At 52.1% G+C, this 19,733-nt stretch overlaps 1 protein-coding gene across 9 annotated transcripts in view; it reads right to left on the minus strand.

Moving 5' to 3' along the window:
• The window catches only part of RAI2 (retinoic acid induced 2), a 386,296-nt gene that overhangs the window by 13,255 nt on the left and 353,308 nt on the right, over positions 1-19,733 (minus strand). For 4 of the 9 annotated variants that reach the window (XM_021080586.1, XM_021080587.1, XM_021080588.1 and 1 more), the window contains one exon: positions 491-561. The exons of 4 other annotated variants lie outside the window; for them this stretch is intronic. In XM_021080586.1, coding sequence (XP_020936245.1) covers positions 491-561 — 71 coding nt within the window. Of the gene's footprint in view, positions 1-490; positions 562-1,864; positions 2,200-3,005; positions 3,755-19,733 lie in introns of those variants that run through there. One more of the 9 variants, XM_021080590.1, reaches the window with a different exon arrangement.

The following is a 19,733-nucleotide window of genomic DNA, read 5'->3' on the forward strand; positions in this document are numbered from 1 at the left end:
TGTTGAGTTACAACAGCTTGGTTGCTGTGCTGTGTGGTGGTGGCGGTGGCGGTGGCGGTGGGGCGAGCGGGACAGGAACTTTGCGGGAGATTGAGGTGGTGGGGAAAACAGGAAACTGTTCACCAGCACTGCAGGTGTGTGAGGACGGTGAGGGGTGATCCGAGTTTGGGGAAAGCTTCTCCCAGGCTTTTAAAACAACCAAGCACATTCACTCGTGACTTGAGCTGTCACTCCTGGAAAACAACATAGATTTATCTTCTGTTGGTGCCCGCTCTTCCTTTTGACCTTCCTCTCACCCCTCCCTGGGCGGTCAGAATTGGGATTCCTCTACCAAAACTGGGGCTTCCGGCATGAAGCTGATCAACTCATTCTCACTGAGGTCTACGATGAAAGGTTCAAGAATTATGTTGCCGTTCTTGGCACAATCAGCTTAATTCAGTCAGTGATAAAGTGCTATGGGCAAAGAAATGCAGGGGCCCGAAGAGCCCACCTGGCACCTTCTCTTCGTTTGGGCTGCTCCACAGACTGATCTCACTGAAAGAAGTTTCTTTGGGCGAAGATCTAGAAAAGACCAGCAGAGAAGTTAAGCAGTGAGGCTTGGAAAGGAAGGAAGCCCAGGTACCAAGTTAGCACTGCTGCCACTGGGGCTTCGCTCCACCGGGGAGTGCGGGGAGACATCAGAGAACACGTGCCTGGCAGGTGGGGCGTTTATTCACCAACCCCCACGCCTCAGAGGTCAAGGGCTGCTCCTAGACGATGTATCAACGCCTGGCTACCTCCAGCCAGCCCGGCATGCGGGCCTAGTGTGTTCCTGAGGCCAAGAAAAAAAAAGCCTGAGGGATGATCACGGGACTTTCAGTGAGCTGCCTCTGGAATATAAAGGCCACTCTGCTACACCAGACATGCCCTGGAAAGTTCTAGTGCTTCTTATGTGACGACCCAAATGTCACCAGTTCAGGCCACCATGACCAGGTGTCTCCCCAGCTGGTGGCACCTTCTACGACCCCTGTGAAGAAGACACTCCGTTATGATAGCAGTGTCTAAGCCGTAGAGGAATCTGCCCACAAGAAGGGTGCCTCGAGACCGCGGAAAGAACCAGGCTACGACGAGGCCAGAGACGGCTCTCTTTGCCAAAGCAAAGTGGTCCAGAGATGGTCAGCTCGGCTAGCGTGTTCCTTTGCTGAAATGTAATGCGGGCCCTTGAGAAAGTTCTCGTAATCGTATTTGTGCAGACGGGAAGGCAAGATGCTCTTCGCATGAGTCACAGAGGGGGTTTCTCTTTGGGTGATCGTGTGTTTCCCCTGAGGGACCAAAAAACCCAACAAAGAAACAAATGCCACTTCGCTTTATCAGCACACACCGCCTCAGATCCTAATAACCTCAACCCAAGGAGGACGCAGACAAGGCAGGAAGAGCCGGGCCCAGAGCGCTCCTCTTTTCAACACGGAGCCTTCTTGCGGGAACTGTGTTTTGTCAGCAGCACCCCTCTGCCTGGAGGCGAGTTCGCTCGAGAGCCCAACTAGGCACCCTGCGGCACCTGCAGGGTGGTGAGTCTTCTGAAGTTCTATAAATTCCCCATATTTATCTTAAGGCAAGTATCGTGCTTGCAGCTAATGCAGCACAAACAACGCAAGGGTGGTGTGAGGGGAGGAAAAGCCGCTGTGTAACACCGGGCTAGTTGGTGAGGAAGATGATAGGTGTTGCTTCCTATTTTCTTTCGGAAAAGAGTTCTGGAATGCGTGTGTTTGCACACACACAGGCCCACACCCATGGCGGACAAGCAGGAATGAGTCTACCTGTTGCCCCTCTAATGCTCGAGGTGGTCCCCAAACCAGGATCCAGGAGAACTGCCCTTTGTCCTCACCTGTGCCATCTTTGAGTTGCAGGCATCACCCCTTTGTTCCCGGCAGGGACACAGGAACTGCGCCTGGCTGCACGGGCAGGATTTCAGCAGAGGAGGTGGGGTGCTGGGTGCAGGGGTGTCGGGCAGCGGCAGGAAAGGCAGAGAGGGAAGGTTGGGGCCTGGCCAGCTGGGCGCCGTGAGCATTAGAGGGTCGCGTGGCTCTTCCAAAGGGGGTGGAATGGTGTCCTCCAGCAATGAACCTTGGATTCAGGGTCTGCCAACTCAACCAACCCAATTCTGATGTTTCCACAGGTCCTGATGAACCAGAGGCCATGATTCAGCCTACCATCATTGGGCTGGGAGGGAAGAAGAGTCATTTGCGGGACTTTGCTAACAGCTCCTTTTTTTTTTTTTTTTTTTTTTTTTTTGCTTTTTAGGGCCGCTCCCGCAGCATATGGAGATTCCCAGGCTAGAGGTCGAATCAGAGCTGTAGCCGCAGGCCTGTGCCAGAGCCACAGCAACTCGGGATCCGAGCTGTGTCTGCAACCGACACCGCAGCTCACGGCAACGCCGGATCCTTAACCCACTGAGCGAGGCCAGGGATCAAACCCACGTCCTCATGGATACTAGTCAGATTCATTACCACTGAGCCACAAAGCGAACTCCCCTCCTCCTTCTCTCTCTCTCTCTCACACACACACAAGATGAGAACAATAAACGCTTTACTAAGCAATTACATATTACGCACCAGGCACCCTGCTAGGTATTTCACATTCATTTTCTCATCTCAGTGTCTCAGCAATCCCAGCAGATTGGTCCCACCTTGGTTTGAATTGGTTTGTGGTGGGTTTTTTTCCTAGGAAGTGAGCTGCGAATCCCCAGGGAGGAAGGGGCAGCGCTTTCCAAGAACACGGAATAGCACTGACTGCAGGGAGGGCAGGCCTGGGGCAAGTCGGAGGGGGGCGGCGGGCAAAGGCTCCTGGCACCATGTGTGGGGGCAGGTGGCCGTGGGGAAGGGGCAGGTGTCTTCTTGCCTCAGGCCAGAGCCTAGAACTCCTTGGCCTGCTTCTGCCCCTGCAGCAGGCCTCGCCCTGAGCTCCCCGTTCCACCACTGCCCCACAGCCACTACCAGCCCCTGAAGGACAACTCGCTCTTCCTATACCTCAGGGGATCTCAGGCAGGGCTTCACTCCATCGTTCCCAGCAGCGCATGTCATTGATGGCAGACTGACGAGCTCTTCACCATACCCATGTCTTCATCTGCTTGGACTACATTTCCCAGCCTCCCTTGCAGTTTGGTGTGGCCACGTGCCCGAGTTCTAGCCAAGAGAAGGTGGTGGAAATGATGTACAGCACTTCCGGGCCTGGCTCCTACGAACCCTCCATGCACGATGCGCCAGCCTCTCTCTCCTCCCTCAGTATGATGCACAGGGACCTCTTGGAAGCCACCTGATGGCGACAGCAAAGTGACAAGACGGAATCTGCACACCTGAACCATGGCTTGGAGGGGCCGCCTGCCACTGGGAACATCCACGGAGGGCTTCATGAGAGTGAGAAATAAACTTCTATTGGATCTGAGCCACAAGACATGTTTGACTTGTCGGGAACAGCAGCCCGCATAACCTCAGCGGCTGCTCCACTCCCCTGGCCGGCTCTGCACACAGTGAGTGCTGGGGGCAGGCCGACTTGCAGCCTCCAAGCAACTCGAGCCCCGCTGCTGGAAACCAGAATGGCAAAAGCAGCCCAAGGGCTCAGAGCCCAATTCTGGGCCTCCCAGTGCAAACTCTTCTGCCGGAAAAGCACTGACACCCTTGGCTGATCTTCAGTACTGAGATCGATTTAGGAGCAGGGGTTCAGAACCACTGTTTGTTTAGTTCCTGCATAAATCACCACTGAAAGGGTCCATTTCAGGGAGTTCCCACTGTGGTGCAACGGGCAGAGGATCCAGCGTTGCCTCTGCGGTGGCGCAGGTTTGATCTCTGGCCTGGGAACTTCCATGGGCCACGGGTGCGGTAGGAAAAAGAAAAATGCCATTTCGTTGGCATTCACAGAGCTAGCGGGGTTGGGAGAAGCCGCTGGGAGTGGAGCTGCCGGCAGAGAGCAGAGGAGGCCAGCCTTGCGGTGCCTTCTGCCCTGGAGACCCCCAGGGGCCTGTCCTATGAGCGGGCTGGGCTGCGGGCCGGAGAAGCAGGGGGCCCTGGCACGACACAGCAAACAGAGCTGGGAAGCTGGCGCGTCTGGCACGTGGCCAGAGGAAACTGCTGGACCACAACACCCCCTTCTCTCTTTGTACCCTTTGATGTCCTGCCGGTTTGAGAGCAGGGAGGCCTGGGACTCCTGCCCTCTCCTCAGCCACAGGGGACTCTTTATAGGAAAGACCCCTGTGGAATTTCCTTTCGGGGGGGCCACCGCCTACAACCCAAGGGGCTCGGCCAGCTTTCCCTTGGTGGCTTCCATCACTGACTGTCCAGGAAGAGACAGACTGCCCTTCCAAAAGCATCCCCCCGCCCCCGCCCCCACCGGATACTGCCGTTTCACCACCAGCAAGCTCCCGTGTGGTGTTCGACGTTACCCCCCTCTTTGTGGGTTCCTCTGCAAAATTCCCATCCACCTCGAGACTCTGCAGCATTGCTGCAGCGGAGCAAACAGATCAGAATACTTTCTACACGGTAGGGGCGCCCCTGGCTACGGTGGGACGGTTCCTGCTGGTGACTCAACTTAGGTGAGGCCCGAATGCAGCTAGTCCAGCGGCGCTGTCATCCAAGTGCCCAGCCCTCTGGGTGGGGAGGTGTCAGCTCAAGTTCACACCACCAAGGCCCAAGAGTGGGCTGCTACTGGAGTTGTAATGATCTCTTCATCTCTATCGATACGTGAGGCTTGGCGACAGAGCACAGGGAATTACGAGAAATGTTCTTTTGCTGGTAAAATGGGTGGCTTGCTCATTAGCAGGATGAGGGGAAGAAGGGGGTAAAATCGGTGATATTCAAGATACGAGGATTAGCCCAAGCATTTTAGAGGCGCTCCCCACCCTGTGGGCAGGGTTGGAGAAGCCGGGAAGGCCCGCAGCCAGCATCCCCAGGCACGCTTCTGATGCTTGCCACCTAATTGGTTCCATGCCTGGCAACGGGTTTCGGAGGGTTTCCGGTTGCCTGGGCCAACCAGAAGGTAAGCGACCCCTGCCTCGGAAATGCTGTCATCTCTGTCGGGAGAAGCTCTCACCCTGTGCGTGGTCACAGCAGCTGCAAAGACAGCAGGCTTGTGAGCTGGTCCGTGCCTGCTGGCCACTTAAGCGCTGGATTCCCAGCCTCTGTGTGTGTGCGCGCAGCACGATCTGCCCCGAGCCTGGTCCTGTGGTTGTCGCGCTGTCACTCCGAGCTCCCGTGCAGGAGCCCTTCCCCGCTCCATTCTGACTTGTGGCCTGCCTGGTCCCTCTGGGGCTCTGGCCTTGAGCTGGCCCTGCGGCAGCGCATAGACAGCCCTCAGGGCTAGAGAGACTCCTCTTCAGGGACCGTGATAATGAACAGAAACTCCCTGACCATAAAAATCCAACACTCTTGCTTCCTCTCCCCAGGACCTTTGCAGAGTCTGAGCGGGCACGGACTGACATGCTCGAAAATGCTTTAAAATGTCCTTCAGAAAAACCCCACCACCCCACCTCTTTCACATGCATTCAAAGGACTAGAATAAAAAAAAAAAAAAGACTCTAACACCAAAAGGCGGTGAGGACATGGAGCAACTGGAATGTTCCTCCACCGTTGGTAACAGGCTGCAGCCCCGCGAGAGAACTGTCTGGCAGTTTCTAATGAGGTTAAGCAGCTGCCCGTGCTCAGGCCAAGCACCTCCAGTCTGAGCTGTCCTCCCAAGAGAAGAGAAAACGCAGAGTCACGGGAGGTGGGCACAGAGATGCTCCTGGCAGCCGCACACTGGAAACAACGCCCATGTCTGTCAGCAGGTGAAGGCACAAACCCAAGGGGCACCCCCCACAGTAAAGCGGACCTTTACGCAGCAAGAAAAAGCAGGGAGTTCCTGCCCACAAGCACTGACAGCGATGTTTAGAAAACATTGTGCGGAGCAAAAGAAGCCAGATACAAAAGTGTACTGGCTGTAAGATTTCACTGCCGCCAAGTGCAAAAACAAGCCCCAAAGGGTACGATGATCGAAGTCAGAAAGCAGTTGCTCCGGGGAGGGGGCGGGGGGAGGGCCTTCCCGGGCCAAAGGGAATGGCTTAGAGCCGCTTTCAGGCAATTGTCTAAACGGATATATCCGACCATCTAAGGATCATTTAATTTTATGTTAACTGTCCCTTGATTCAAGAAAAGAGACATTCACAATACTGTCAAACTGCAAAAAAGAAAACACTCTAGGTCGTTCTGTGTGCATGCCTGGGGAGATCTGACCAATTCTGAGCATCCTGGCAGGAGGGGAGGGGAGATGAAGCGGAGGCTGCTGGTGGTGAGGGAAGCGGGGGCCTCCCAGGGCACCTGCCAGGGGCCTTTTATCCCAGGTACAGTCGGAGCAGGCGGAGCAGGCGGCAAAGTCAGCCCCCCAGTGCTCAATGAAATAAAAGAACAGAGGCCCCAAAGGAGGCTGGCCCAAGAGTGTGGGATAGCTATCAGGCTCTGAGCCAAAACCACTTTCCAGGAAATGCCAATATTTTTGTGTTTGGGAAAGGGGAGGGAGTATTAAGGCGAACGAGAGCCAAAGCGTGTTGGTCTTTGCACAACAATTGCTGCCTGACTGAGGGGCCCTGTGGGAGAGGCTTCAAAGTGCTGCTACTGAGACCTCCTCCGAGGTCTCTGGGGTGGGGTACCCAGAAAAGCCTGGGCTGGAGCGGAAGCTTCAAGCTCCTTAAGGGCAAAGATGTATTTTGCACGGGGGAGAGGAATCTTCTCTTTCCCTAGTAGGAGGCCGCAGTGAAGCTCAGCCCTCAAAGAGCCCAGGGCAGCTTTAGGATGTACTGGTACAGGCATAAGCTCGCGAATCAGGCCGCTGCAGACCCTGGCTTGGCCCTTTCAAAACTGTGTGGCCTTGGGAAAGTGACTCAGCCTCTCTGAGCCACAGTTTCTCTGCCCGTGAAATGGGTAAAACAATGGCTACTGCTGGCAAAGAGGAAAGTACCTGGTCCCCGGTAAATGCTGGATGTAGAACTGCGCCTGGGCTCCAAAGGGCTTTCCTGGTCATCTGTGCCAAACTGTCAGCTTGAGTAGAGACCCCCTCCCGCCAAATTAGCATTCGTTCGCAAATCTTTAGACCTCTTGTACCCAGAAGTTGTGTAATTATCATCTTTGGTTCATAGCACCGTTCTATGCATGGCTTGCCTTTTTTTGGTTTTATTTTAAAAACGGTTTCATTTGTAATATTATAATATTTGAAATAATAAAATAAACACTCATGAAGGCATAGCCAACTCAACACCATGTTGGTCTGATTCTAGACTTTCTGTTCTATCAGTTCCTTCATCTACCCCTGCACCAGCATCACAGGGTCTTACACTTTCTAATGGGGTAGGTGCCGAGAAGAAAGTCAATCAGGGTTAGTGACACAGGGGTTATGGGGTGTGGGGGCGAGAGACGACTTCAGGGAGCAAAGATCTGGCAGATGAGACCCCACGGCTCAGCGGCATTCCAGCGCTCCAAGAAGATGCGTGTGCGCGCTTGCGTGCGCGTGCACATGCGTGTAAAAGAGAGAGACAGAGATAGGGAGAAATGAGGAGAGTGAGCAAGCTCCCACGTGATGGAAAAGAAAGGCAAGGGACTAGATCATGCAGAGGGGATCTAATTTTCCCTTCATAAAGAGTACCTAGTATCACCCATTTTACAGATGAGGAGACAAAGGTTCAGAAAAGGAGACTTGCCTCGGGCCATGCATCCATTTCAGGGTAAGATTTTGGCTAGAATTCAAAGTCCTCTCTGTTCAAGGCAGTGTTCCTGGCAATGGGCCACTCCTCTGGGCCCGCAACTGGTTTGAATTTCACAAAACGCTTCCAAGTGGCTTCCAGGTAATGAGGTGACAAATAGCGTACTGAAATGGTGTTCTTCCAAGCAAAAATTCTTATTGCAAAAAAAATCATCTGATGACTAATAAGGATTCTGACGTTCTTTAATGGCGTTAGGGCCACATCAAAATCCATGTGAATGTTTCCAAGGTATTTTCTTATCATGGGTGATATTTATTCTCAAGAGAAAAATCAGGGATATGCTGGTGATGTTCTTTGAAATTTGAGTTTGGTGCTATGATCATATAAACAGAAGCAGGAACTTTTTTTTTTTTTCTTTTTGCCATTTCTTGGGCCACTCCTGCGGCACATGGAGGTTCCCAGGCTAGGGGTTTAATCGGAGCTGTAGCCGCCAGCCTACACCAGAGCCACAGCAACGCGGGATCCGAGCCGCATCTGCGACCTACACCACAGTTCACGGCAACGCTGGATCCTTAACCCACTGAGCAAGGGCAGGGATCGAACCCGCAACCTCATGGTTCTTAGTTGGATTCGTTAACCACTGTGCCACGATGGGAACTCCAGGAACTTTTCTTAATAATCTACAAATAAGTGAGAAATAGACAAGAAGTAGATTTATACTTTTATATGTATTTTATTTTGTTTTCTTTACCTGAAATTGCTTTTTTAACTTTTTTATTGTTATTTCCCCAATACAATTTTTTTTCTACTATACAGCAAGGTGACCCAGTTACACATGTATACATTCTTTTTTCTCACATTATCCTGCTCCATCATAAGTGACTAGACATAGTTCCCAGTGCTACACAGCAGGGTCTCATTACTAATCCATTCCAAAGGCAATAGTCTGCATCTATTAACCCAAGCACCCCATCCATTCCACTCCCTCCCCCTCCCCCTTGGCAACCACAAATCTATTCTCCAAGTCCATGAGTTTCTTTTCTGTGGAAAGGTTCATTTCTGCCCTGTATTAGATTCCAGATATAAGCGATATCATATGGTATTGGTCTTTCTCTTTCTGACTGACTTCACTCAGGATGAGAGTCTCTAGTTCCATCCATGTTGCTGTGAATGGCATTATGTCATTCTTTTTTAAGGCTGAGTAGTATTCCATTGCGTATATATACCACATCTTCCTAATCCAATCATCTGTTAGTGGACATGTGGGTTGTTTCCATGTCTTGGCTATTGTGAATAGTGCTGCAGTGAACATGCGGGTGCATGTGTCTTTTTTAAGGAAACTTTTGTCCGGATATATGCCCAGGAGTGGGACTGCTGGGTCATATGGTAGTTCTATGTATAGTTTTCTAAGGTGCCTCCATACTGTTGTCCATAGTGGTTGTACCAGCTTACATTCCCACCAACAGTGCAGGAGGGTTCCCTTTTCCCGACACCCTCTCCAGCATTTGTTATTTGTGGACTTATTAATGACGGCTATTCTGACTGGTGTGAGGTGGTATCTCGTGGTAGTTTTGATTTGCATTTCTCCAATAATCAGGGATGTTGAGCATTGTTTCATGTGCTTGTTGGCCATCTGTACATCTTCTTTGGAGCAATGTCTATTCAGGTCTTTTGCCCATCTTTCCATTGGGTTGTTGGCTTTTTTTGCCGTTGAGTTGTATAAGTTGCTTGTATATTCTAGAGATTAAGCCCTTGTCCGTTGCATCATTTGAAACTATCTTCTCCTCTTCTGTAAGTTATCTTTTTGGTTTCTTCTTGGTTTCCTTTGCTGTGCGAAAGCTCGTCAGTTTGATTAGGTCCCATTGGTTTGTTTTTGCTTTTATTTCTACTTTTACATGTCTTTTAATGCCATCCCTTCGGTTCAATGCAGGCTAAGAATTCTTACTCCTAAAGGAGAGACGGAAATACGCAAGTCCGAGTTCAATGGCTCGCCTACCCTTTTCCCTTGAAACCCTGGGCTGGGGACCAGATCAGACTGGGAGAGAGCGCCACGACTAAAGACACTGCAGTCGGTCTGAGCTGCGTCCCCTATTAAAGCTTCAGGGTAAATGGATTTCTCAAATCTGTTTTCCTCTCTGACCGGCTAATCCCTTCCTTCCAGGAGGAGATTCCAGCCCCACCACTCAGACTCATCTATGGCCACAGACCCAAGTGCTGTTTCTATCCTGCGTCCCCCGACTGGGCTCTGACACAACTGCAGAAATGATGCCTCGAGATCACAATTACTGACTTCCGAGAGCCTCTGACTTCTCCCAGGAGGATAAGCAGATGAGAAGTTCTACGCATGTTCAAAGAGACAAAGTCAGGCTGTTTCGGAATCACGCCCAGGCTTTTCTCTGCCTCTCATTTTTCTTGTGAGGACAATTGGGAAAGTGCACAGATGTGAGGGTGCTAACGGCAGAAGGGCCTGACATCTCTTGGCGCAGGTAAGAACCGTCTGCTTTTAGTTACTTAAGCTCTGCCTCCACAGTGAATACAAGTCAAGTGACTCAAATTGTTGGCTGAGAAGCTGCTGAATGATTCCCTTGAAAGCTCTCGGTGCTAAGCTGCTCTTGGCCATTGTGGAAGCTTCGGGACCCCGGCAGACTCGAAGGCGTACCCTCACTCACGCCCCAGAGCCCTCGTCTGAGAAACCAACTACCGTGCTGGAGCAGGACAAATCCGGGACAGACCCTTCTGACCGGTGGAGAAGAGCCTTCCTTAATGGAATGGCCTGGAGATGCCAAACCGAGCCCGGAGCAAGGCTGGAAGCAGGAGCAAGTTCCTGAGCCGCTCTCTGTGTGTCTCCGTGTCCTCCTGGGTACAGTGGGGGTCAGAGCAGCATCTACACTGCAGGCGTGTTAAAGGCAGTGCGTTAACGTGCAAACACTGAGAAGACATCCCTGGCTCACAGCGAGCATGCAACAGGGGCTAGCTCTTGCTCTTTTAATAAAGATAGGGAGCCAAAGGACCCTCGCCACGGAATGCTAAATAAATGAGGTGCGAGTTTCCTTTTAAACTAGAAATAAGCAATAAGTAAGATGAAAAGAAGGTGATTTTTCTTCTCAGCAGTTTTAAGCCTGGCATGGTGCAGGCCACGGTGGGCAAGGTGTGCTGCAGAACAGAAGCTGGCAGTGTGTCTTCGGTGCTAAGTGTGAGGTCAAGGGCAGCGGCAGTGAGGACCTGATGGAGGGTTGTCATTAGGCCACACTCCCTGGGATAAAGGCTTTGGCCGGACAATCAACTCGGGCTGCACACGAGATCCGGCTGGGGAGCTCGGATGGATCCAGATACGCAGGCCACATCCCAGACCAATGAAATCAGAATCTGCCGGGCTCGGCCCGGGTATCAGACGTTGTCAGGGCTCCTTAGGCGACGCCAGCGTGCAGCAGGGGTGAGGACCCCTCCTTCGGGTCTGGCTCCTCCTCCCCACATGAATGAGAACTTACCCTGGTCGGTCCTAGGGAAACCCAGACACATACTCTCAATTCTCTTCGCAGAGACAGAGAAAGCCCACTAAGCCGCATGCAGGTGGGCAGCTGATTAGTATTTGTGTACAAGTCCGCAGTGCCTGTCTTGGTGTGGAATCAGTGAGTGAGGTGAACACATACTTGGATGGATGGATGGACGAATGAATGAATGAATGAATGAGTGAATACTGCACCAGCAAATGTCTGCTGATATGGAAGTAAAACTGGTTAAAAACTTTCTCGAGGGCAATTTGAAAGCATTCATATCCAATGACCCAGAAAATCTACTTCTTGGCGTCACCCCAAGGCAACGCAGTCCCTGGCTGGATTTTTTTTTTTTTTCTCAAGTGCCTGCAGTTCTGATGAAAGAGAGAGATTCATGGGCAACAGAAGAAGAGCGGACAGCCCAGGGTGACCAAGCTCCTGCGATCCCACTTCCACGAGGAGGTGGGAGGAGGGCACCCTCAGGCGAGGCCAATATACATTTTTTTCATTAGGGATGGAGAGTTGCAGAGACTTTTAGATACGAGCTCAGCTTAGACCCCAGAGTTCAGTGGCGTAAGCACAAGAGAGGCTCTCCTAGATAAGAGAACGATTACAGCAAAGTGCCCGCAGCCAGTTACTCGAGCAATTGAAAAAAAAAAAAAAATCACACGAAGGCAGGGCTCGATGTCAGATTCTGAGCAGAGCAGTCTTCCATCAGCCCCACCCCCACCCCAGGATGGCTTAACAGCAAAATGTGCCCCCAAGTGGCTACTGATGTGATGCAGTCCTGCCAGCTGGTAAGAACAAAGGTGGTGGCATTCTGAGGCCCTGGCCAACACGCCGAAGATGGGTATTTAATTTCAGGGCGTACAAAACCTACCCTGGCTGAAAAGGGGGCAGATGCACCTCTGAGTCCAGCTGGAAGCCACTATGCATGAGGGTCAATCCGTTTGTCCTGAACCAAGATCTGCCCCTCGGGACGGGGCCTCTACCACGCCGGTGATGAGGGACCTTCTCCACTGTGTAGGCGAAAGCTTTAACACGGTGGGACTTTGAATTAGGAACCGGAATCAAGAGAAACAAAATTTGCATCTGCCGTTAAAAAAGTCAGCCCGTCCCCTCTGCAGCAATTAACTGTGTCTGCACGGGTACAGACATCTTGACACTTAGGAGAGAAGAGAATCACCTTTATTTTTTAAAAATTTTTAAATTTTTTTGTCTTTTGCCATTTTCTTGGGCCGCTCCCGCAGCATATGGAGGTTCCCAGGCTAGGGGTCGAATCGGAGCTGTAGCCACCGGCCTACACCACAGCCACAGCAACGCGGGATCCGAGCCGCATCTGCAACCTACACCACAGCTCACGGCAATGCCGGATCCTCAACCCACTGAGCAAGGCCAGGGATCGAACCCACAACCTCGTGATTCCTAGTTGGATTCATTAACCACTGCACCACGATGGGAACTCCCAGCATCGCCTTTAAATTTAAAAACGTTCCCTGGGTAAGACCGCTTATCAGAAGTTTAGTCCCGAAAAAGTATTATTCTTGCGTTACAAAATCAAAGCAGTGGAGGAAAAAGAAGAAAAAAAAAATCAAAGGGAACCATCAGTCAGGAAACATGTCAGGGTTCCAAATGCTGCAGGAGACCGCAGAAGAGGCACGGTAATATTTAAGCTTGTGCTCAACGCACTTTTTTCTACAGTCACTTTTCACCAAGTGTAAGTTTATATACGCTTTGTCAAATTCCTCTTTAAGGATTTATTCTGAGGGATTTCCTACCACTCTTGGGCTTCAAAGTTCAGGCCAGGTTAGGAGGTGGGTGAACTTGAGAAGAGAAAGGCCACGCAGAGGACAGCCAGCAGAACACGGCTCTGGAGCCTTAAGTCACCACTGGGAGCCCTACATGGCCCAGTCGGAAGGGGCCTGTGTCACAGGTGGCCCCAGCCTGGGCCAGCCCTTCTGCAACAAACATGGGTCATGGGTCTCCTGGAGGCCAGCAGCTGTGTGTGGCTGGGGTGGCACTGCCCACAACTGGAAAAGCACCAGAGAGGGTAAGAGCAGGCACGTGGTGATGTTACAGACACCAAGGGTGACAGCGCCACCACCAACGGCACTGTGACCACTGCACTAAGTCTCTTACGAAGGAGAGAATTCAAGCCAAATAACTCCCTGAAAACTCACCAAAGCAATGTTAAAAGGCAGGTATCAAGGAGTTCCCGTCGTGGCTCAGTGGTTAACGAGCCTGACTAGGATCCACGAGGATGCGGGTTCGATCCCTGGCCTCGCTCAGTGGGTTAAGGACCTGGTGTTGCCGTGAGCTGTGGTGTAGGTCGCAGATGCCGCTCAGGTCTGGCGTGGCTGTGGCTGTGGCTGTGGCTAGGCCGGCGGGTAGCTTCAATTTGACCCCTAGCCTGGGAACGTCCATAGGCCACAAGTGCGGCCCTAAAGTACCAAAAAAAAAAAAATTTTTTTTTTTTTTTAACTATGTCTAGATACTCATGTCGCAACAGAAGAAAGGGTGGGGGGAAAAACTGTAACTGCAATGTATACATCTAAGGATAACCTGACCCCCTTGCTATACAGTGGGAAAATAAAAAAAAAAAATAGGGTAGCAAATGATTGATCCCTTCCAATGCAAATGCCCACTCCCTGGTGAGACTAGCTGTTCTAAACCCAAAGAACAGAGGGCCCAGTTGTGGCCTACTTCTTCCCTGCAAGTGCTCTCGTTATATCCTGATGACCACGTGGCCAGACCTACTGAGCGTCGGCCCTCATCTCACTCCTATCTGCGGCGTTCCACACAGTTGGCCATGCCCTCCTTCTATTCAAACATAAATCAGCTTGTTTAACTCAGCTCCAAAGGCTTCTCATTTTACTGCCAACTATAAAAGCCAAGCCCTACAAAGCCCTGTAAGACAGGCCCCACAGGTTCACATTTTCCAATCTCAGCTCCTATCACTTTCCTCGTCCATGAGAATACTCTTAAAAGCGACCCCACTCTTGCCTGCCTCAGGGCCTTTGCACTGGCTGCTTCCTCAGCCTGGAATGTCCCGCTCACAGCTGGTTCCTGGTCAGCCTAGAAGGTGCAAAGCAACACCCTCCCGTTAGAGAAGCTTCAGTGAGCACCTGTAAGGCGGCCCCTTCACCGCAGCTACTCTCTCTCACATCAACGTCTACGTATGGTTCCTTCGGTATCTATCCCGTTGGCAGACTATCTTTTTTCTCCCTGGTTTACTACTTCGCGTCCACCTCCTCTATTTCATCCGGAAGGTCAGCTCCTTATCTGCCTTGCTCATCGCAGTATCCCCCGCACCTGCAATAACCCTCGGTCCGCAGACAGGGCTCAGTGCATACTGATTTGGCGGGAGGAAGGGAGGGAAGCAGGGAGGAGGAAGAAGGAAGGGAGGGGAGGAGGGAGGGAGGAAGGGAGGAGGGAGGGCAGTGACCCCAGCGAGTGGACCCGAGGACCGGGATACCTCAGCTTCTTCCCAGAGACGCCCCTCCATTGTGAATAGGGTTCCCTGTTCTTGGGCTGGCGCTGAGGCGACGCAGCGGTGAGTCGCCGTCGAAGGGAGGGCTCAGCTGACGGCAAGGGAGAGCGGGCTTCTGCTTCCGATGACTCAGAAGCCCCGCGTGCGGCGCTCTGGCCAGCCGGGCGGTGTGTCCACTGGCACAGGGAGGGCTCTCCTGGGGGCCCCGCAGGTGGGCACGGCCAGGGCAGCGCCTCGTACCGACGCGCTGACTTCCCCGCCTAAGTTGTTGCTGGCTCCTGGCCACACTCAGCACCTGGAAGCTCAGGGTGGGGCCTGGTTCAACCCTCAAGACACATCTGTTGAATGGCTGCATTTATCAGGGGTTCTCCACCCCGATTTTTGATGTTTTATTTATAAGACACTTCCACGAAGTGCTTATTCCGTGCTGCTACTCTCCTACATGTTTACAAACCTCCAAGCCTCACCAATAACCCCACAAGGGAGAGGCTGTCATTATCCCTACTTTCCGGCTGAGCAAACGGTGGCAGGAAGAGACCAGGGGCCTTGCCCCTCAACGGCAGGGCTGTGATGCGAACGAGAGCCCCAGCGCCGCGTACCAAGGACGGGCAGGAGGAAGGGCAGCAAGGAAAAGGGGGACGGGGGACGCTGGGCGCGTACCTCCCCATTAAGGGCACCCCGGGTGCTGAAGGGTTTAGAACCCCAGGGAAGGTGGTGCGACAGGAACCCTGGGGTCTGGCTGGCATCTGTGCGGGGCGCCCCCTGCCACACAGCAAGTAGCTTCTTCCTTTCCTATCGCTGCTCTAGGCCTTGGCGGTTCTCCACCTGGGGTGATCTTGTTCCTGCTGCTAGCTAAGGGGGCAACGGGCAAATGCCTGCAGATGGTTTTCTGTTGTCACAAGCCGGGAGAGGAGGCTGTGAAGGCATCTGGTGAGCAGAGGCCACAGACGCCGCTAAAGAGCCCCCGCAACAAAAGTGATGTGGTCCCGCGCCCGCAGCGCTAAGGGTGGGTAACCCGCTGATGCAGAGACCAGCTTCCAAAAAAGGAAGGCGAACGGTGGTCAGGCCGGCGAGGGAAGGCCCATCCGGGAGTCCCTGAGAAAGGCCAGCCTGGATCCTGCTTCACCGTGACAAAATCTGAAGGGCAGAAGGCAAGCGCCTTCCTTCCCTGCTGTCTCCTGGCACCACAGCCGCTGCCTCCCTCCGAGAAGCTAAGAGCAGCCCTGGCCCACGTGGCACACAGCAGAGGCTGCTAATATCTACTTCCTTTGGCAGCTTCGTAAGGCTCTTGGCTTGGAACTTGGTATATTCCTCGAGCCCTTTTTCTTAATTACATTCTAGAGATGAAGGGAAGCCTATGTATAATTCAGAACGAACAGTCCTACCTTGGATGGCTCTCGAACATGCCAAATCAAAACAGAACGTGCTGTTCCTCCAGAGAGATTACTCTGGAGGCCTCTGGAGAAGCCAGTGGGCCTCGAGGAGCCCAGCTGGGGCAGAACCAGACCTCCGAACTGGACCCCAGGAGAGCATATTGAAAATGCCTCTTTACAGATGACAGGAGGAAAACCCAGGCTTCAGTCCTGCGGTGGGAGAGAGGGCGAGAAGCAGGTCGGGGCTACGTCCTGAGGGCCTGGCCCCCACGCTGGCTCTGCCCGAGAGCTCTGCCATCTGGGATAATCGCTCTACTCTCCCCACCCCCCATCTGTGAAGTGGTTCCCAACAGCCCCAGGGAGATGCTGGGAGGACCGGGTGGCGGGGTGGCTGCGAAAGGGCCTCGCACTGTGCGCATGAGAGTAGAGCCTCATGGAGTGTTGGTTGGCTTCCTCGCCAGCACTCATCCTTTTACTCTTACCACTATTTCTCCTTTCTACCATCCTGACACCCAAGGGATCCAGAAGCTATTTCTGTCTCCAGTCCACCGACCCAGGAGGAGTCAGATGCCCTGAGCACTCAGTGGAATAATAATGAACGAAAATAAACCTCGAGAAACATTGTATGCGACTGGATTCAGAGTCAGTTAAAGGAATCATAGAGTTGATTGGATTGTAAAATTGGGCTTCAGCTGATGAGTAAAAATACAATCCAGAGTCAATGGCATTTGCAGAGATGCTATTTCATGGGCAGTTGTGTGGCAAAAAAAAAAAAAAAAAAAAAAGTTGTCTGGGATGGTAGAGACAGGCTTCTGTCCAGAGCAACAGACCAGGCCGGCAGTTCTCAAACTGGGCTCATCATCAAAATCCCCAGGAGACCCGCCTGCGCACACAGATTCTCTGACCGCCGTGGAGCCTGACCCAATACGTCTGATGGGATCCAGGAATGTGCGGGTCCCCCCCAGCTCCCCCTAGGTGATTCCAAGGTCAGCCGGATCGGATTTAGGAACCCCTTGATGAGGCTTCTAAATTGTGTGAGGCAATGTACCAAGTGCCAGGCCCTCACCCATGATCCTTAAATGACTTCCCAAATCCTTAACCAAGACATTGTTTGAAGCGGCATTTGCTTTTACTTCTAAGAGCACAGTTTTAGATACGAGATTTGTTTTCCTTCCAGCAAGATGCTCTCCATCACTACTACCAACTAGACACGTTCATTTAAAAGCTTTGAATCCATACTTGTAAAATTCCCCCTGTGCTCATCCAACTTTATGTCTAAACAGTGCAGCTGATGGCTGTACAGTTCCATTTATGAATTCCACTCTTGTGAATGTCTTTCCAAAATTGTTTGAGAATTTCTTTGTCTGGGAAAGCCAGGACTGCTGGTTTTAATAAGAACATGGTTTACACATAGTTCTCCAGGTCACTGATATTCCATGGCTGCCCAGCACACAACACACAGCACCCAGAGAATCTTCTCTTTTAAAAGCAAAGACCGCCCCCAGCCAACGTCACCCTCTCCTCTTGCTCAGGGACTACCGCCCCACTCCCTTCTCCCACGAGTTTTGCTTTAGAGAGTGACCCAGCTCAAGAGAAAGGAAACCGAGGCGTAGACCAAGCCAAGGCCAAGTCCCTGCCTCCGGGTAAAAGCCGTCTACATCACAAAGTGCTCCCACAGTGGCTCGTGCCCACTGGGCGCTCGGTTACCAACTGAATGAATGCAACTGGGGGCTAGATCTCTTACTCCTCCGTGAAAGAAAACCCAAACCAGAATTCTCTGAACCACTGAGACATTCCGGAGCGTTCCCATCTGAGAGGGTGTCCTATGACGTCATCACCAAAGGAAAAAGAACTTTATTTTTAGCTACCGAACTTCACCACCGGCAAGATCCGAGTCCTATTTCAACTTCCCTCTCATCTCTAACCTTCACATGACACGCCTCCGATTGCTTTTGCAGTTTGTATTTTTGAAAGAGAAGACTCAAAGATGGCCTCGGGCGTACTTAAAACAATACAAAACAACAGGAGAAATAAACCAGATGGCAAAAAATCATAAATCAGGACAAGCGTGCTGAACTCGCTACAAAGGAAGGCAGCGTCCAACTCGAAGGGGAAGAGGCACTTGGCTCCTCACGGCTCCGTCTCCATCACCGCTTCCTTCGAGGGCGGCGAGGCGAGGGCATCACGGTCGCTCCCAAACCCGCCCCAGCCCGACTGCCAAGGGCTGCAAGATTGGCAACCCTCAAAGGGCCACTACTCAGGGCAGGGGGGCGGAGCACTGCTTCCCATGTGATAGAAAAAGAGTCTCAGTTTTAACTGCAGTGGCCAAGGTGAGGAAAGAAGCCAATCAAATCAAACCAAACCAAACCAAACCACAGAACGTCACCCAAGGGACCTGAGCTGTTTATGATGAAAACGCCCCTCCAGAAAAAAGAATCCTCCACCCCTATCTCCTATCTTTTATCTGTTCTACAGATGCCAATAAAAGGACACACCTCAGAGAAACACCACTGACACCCTCTGGGCTGAGGAATGTAAGAAAGAGACTCTAAAATGCAAGATCCATCCCGCTGTGTGGGGTCTTTGACACTGGACTAAACGTCTAGACCTTCTCATGGAGATAAGGGCTTTCCTTTTGCGGGATTGGTTTTGTTTTGCTGGATCTATGTGATAACTAGGTAGAAAGAAAAATACTCACGGCACCTATGTCAATAGTTATCTGTGGAACGAATCAGCAAACCTGCATCGGGCTAGCCTTGCAGATCTTGCAACAACTGCCATATATCTCTAATGCATTAAAAAGTGTTCCTTTTTATTTGTTTTATTTTATTTTAGTTCAGTTTGCGTTTTAGGACCGCACCTGCGGTACATAGAGGTTCCCAGGCTAGGGGTCGAACTGGAGCTACAGCTGCCCGCCTACACCACAGCCACAGCAACTCGGGATCTGAGCTGAGTCTGCGACCTACACCACAGCTCACGGCAACGCCGGATCCTTAACCCACTGAGCGAGGTCAGGGATCAAACCCGCAACTTCATGGTTCCTAGTTGGATTCGTTTCCGCTGCACCATGATGGGAACGCCTATTTTATTTTATTATTTTTTTTTGGTTGTACCCAGAGCATGCAGAATTTCCCAGGCTAGGGATCGAACCCATGCCACAGCAGCCACCTGAGCCACTGCACTGACAAGGCCAGCTACCTATGCTGCTGAGCCACATGGGAACTCCACAAGGGTTCCTTTTTCAACCAACAATAACTGGGCCTCTTAGGCCAGAACACCTGTCTATTAGTTTTAGATACTTAGAAGCACATGCTGTTCTGTCCTGGCACTAACTTTTGACTCCTGGAGCCTGTTTAGGAACACACCGCATTATGAACCCCGGCACAGCATCCCTGCCTCCGCCACCGCCGCCACCACATTGTATCAACAAGACCCAAAAAGATGCAGAAGGTTTGCCAGGCCGCTTTGTGTGGGTCCGTGGGCGGGCGAGGACACCTGCAAGAGCTCCTCACCACACAATCGGCTGCTCTGCCCCACCCAGGAGGTGCCCTCTGGGCGGGAGGAGAAAATGCGGGACGCCCGCCTGGGGTCTGAGCAGCACGGAGGAGGGTTAGGGCAGCAGACCTAAACCCGTCTGCTTCCTTATCACCCGCAGCCCCGCAGCCATTTGGAAGGCG

Source organism: Sus scrofa, chromosome X (genome assembly GCF_000003025.6).
Source record: "Sus scrofa isolate TJ Tabasco breed Duroc chromosome X, Sscrofa11.1, whole genome shotgun sequence".
Lineage (NCBI taxonomy): Eukaryota > Metazoa > Chordata > Mammalia > Artiodactyla > Suidae > Sus > Sus scrofa.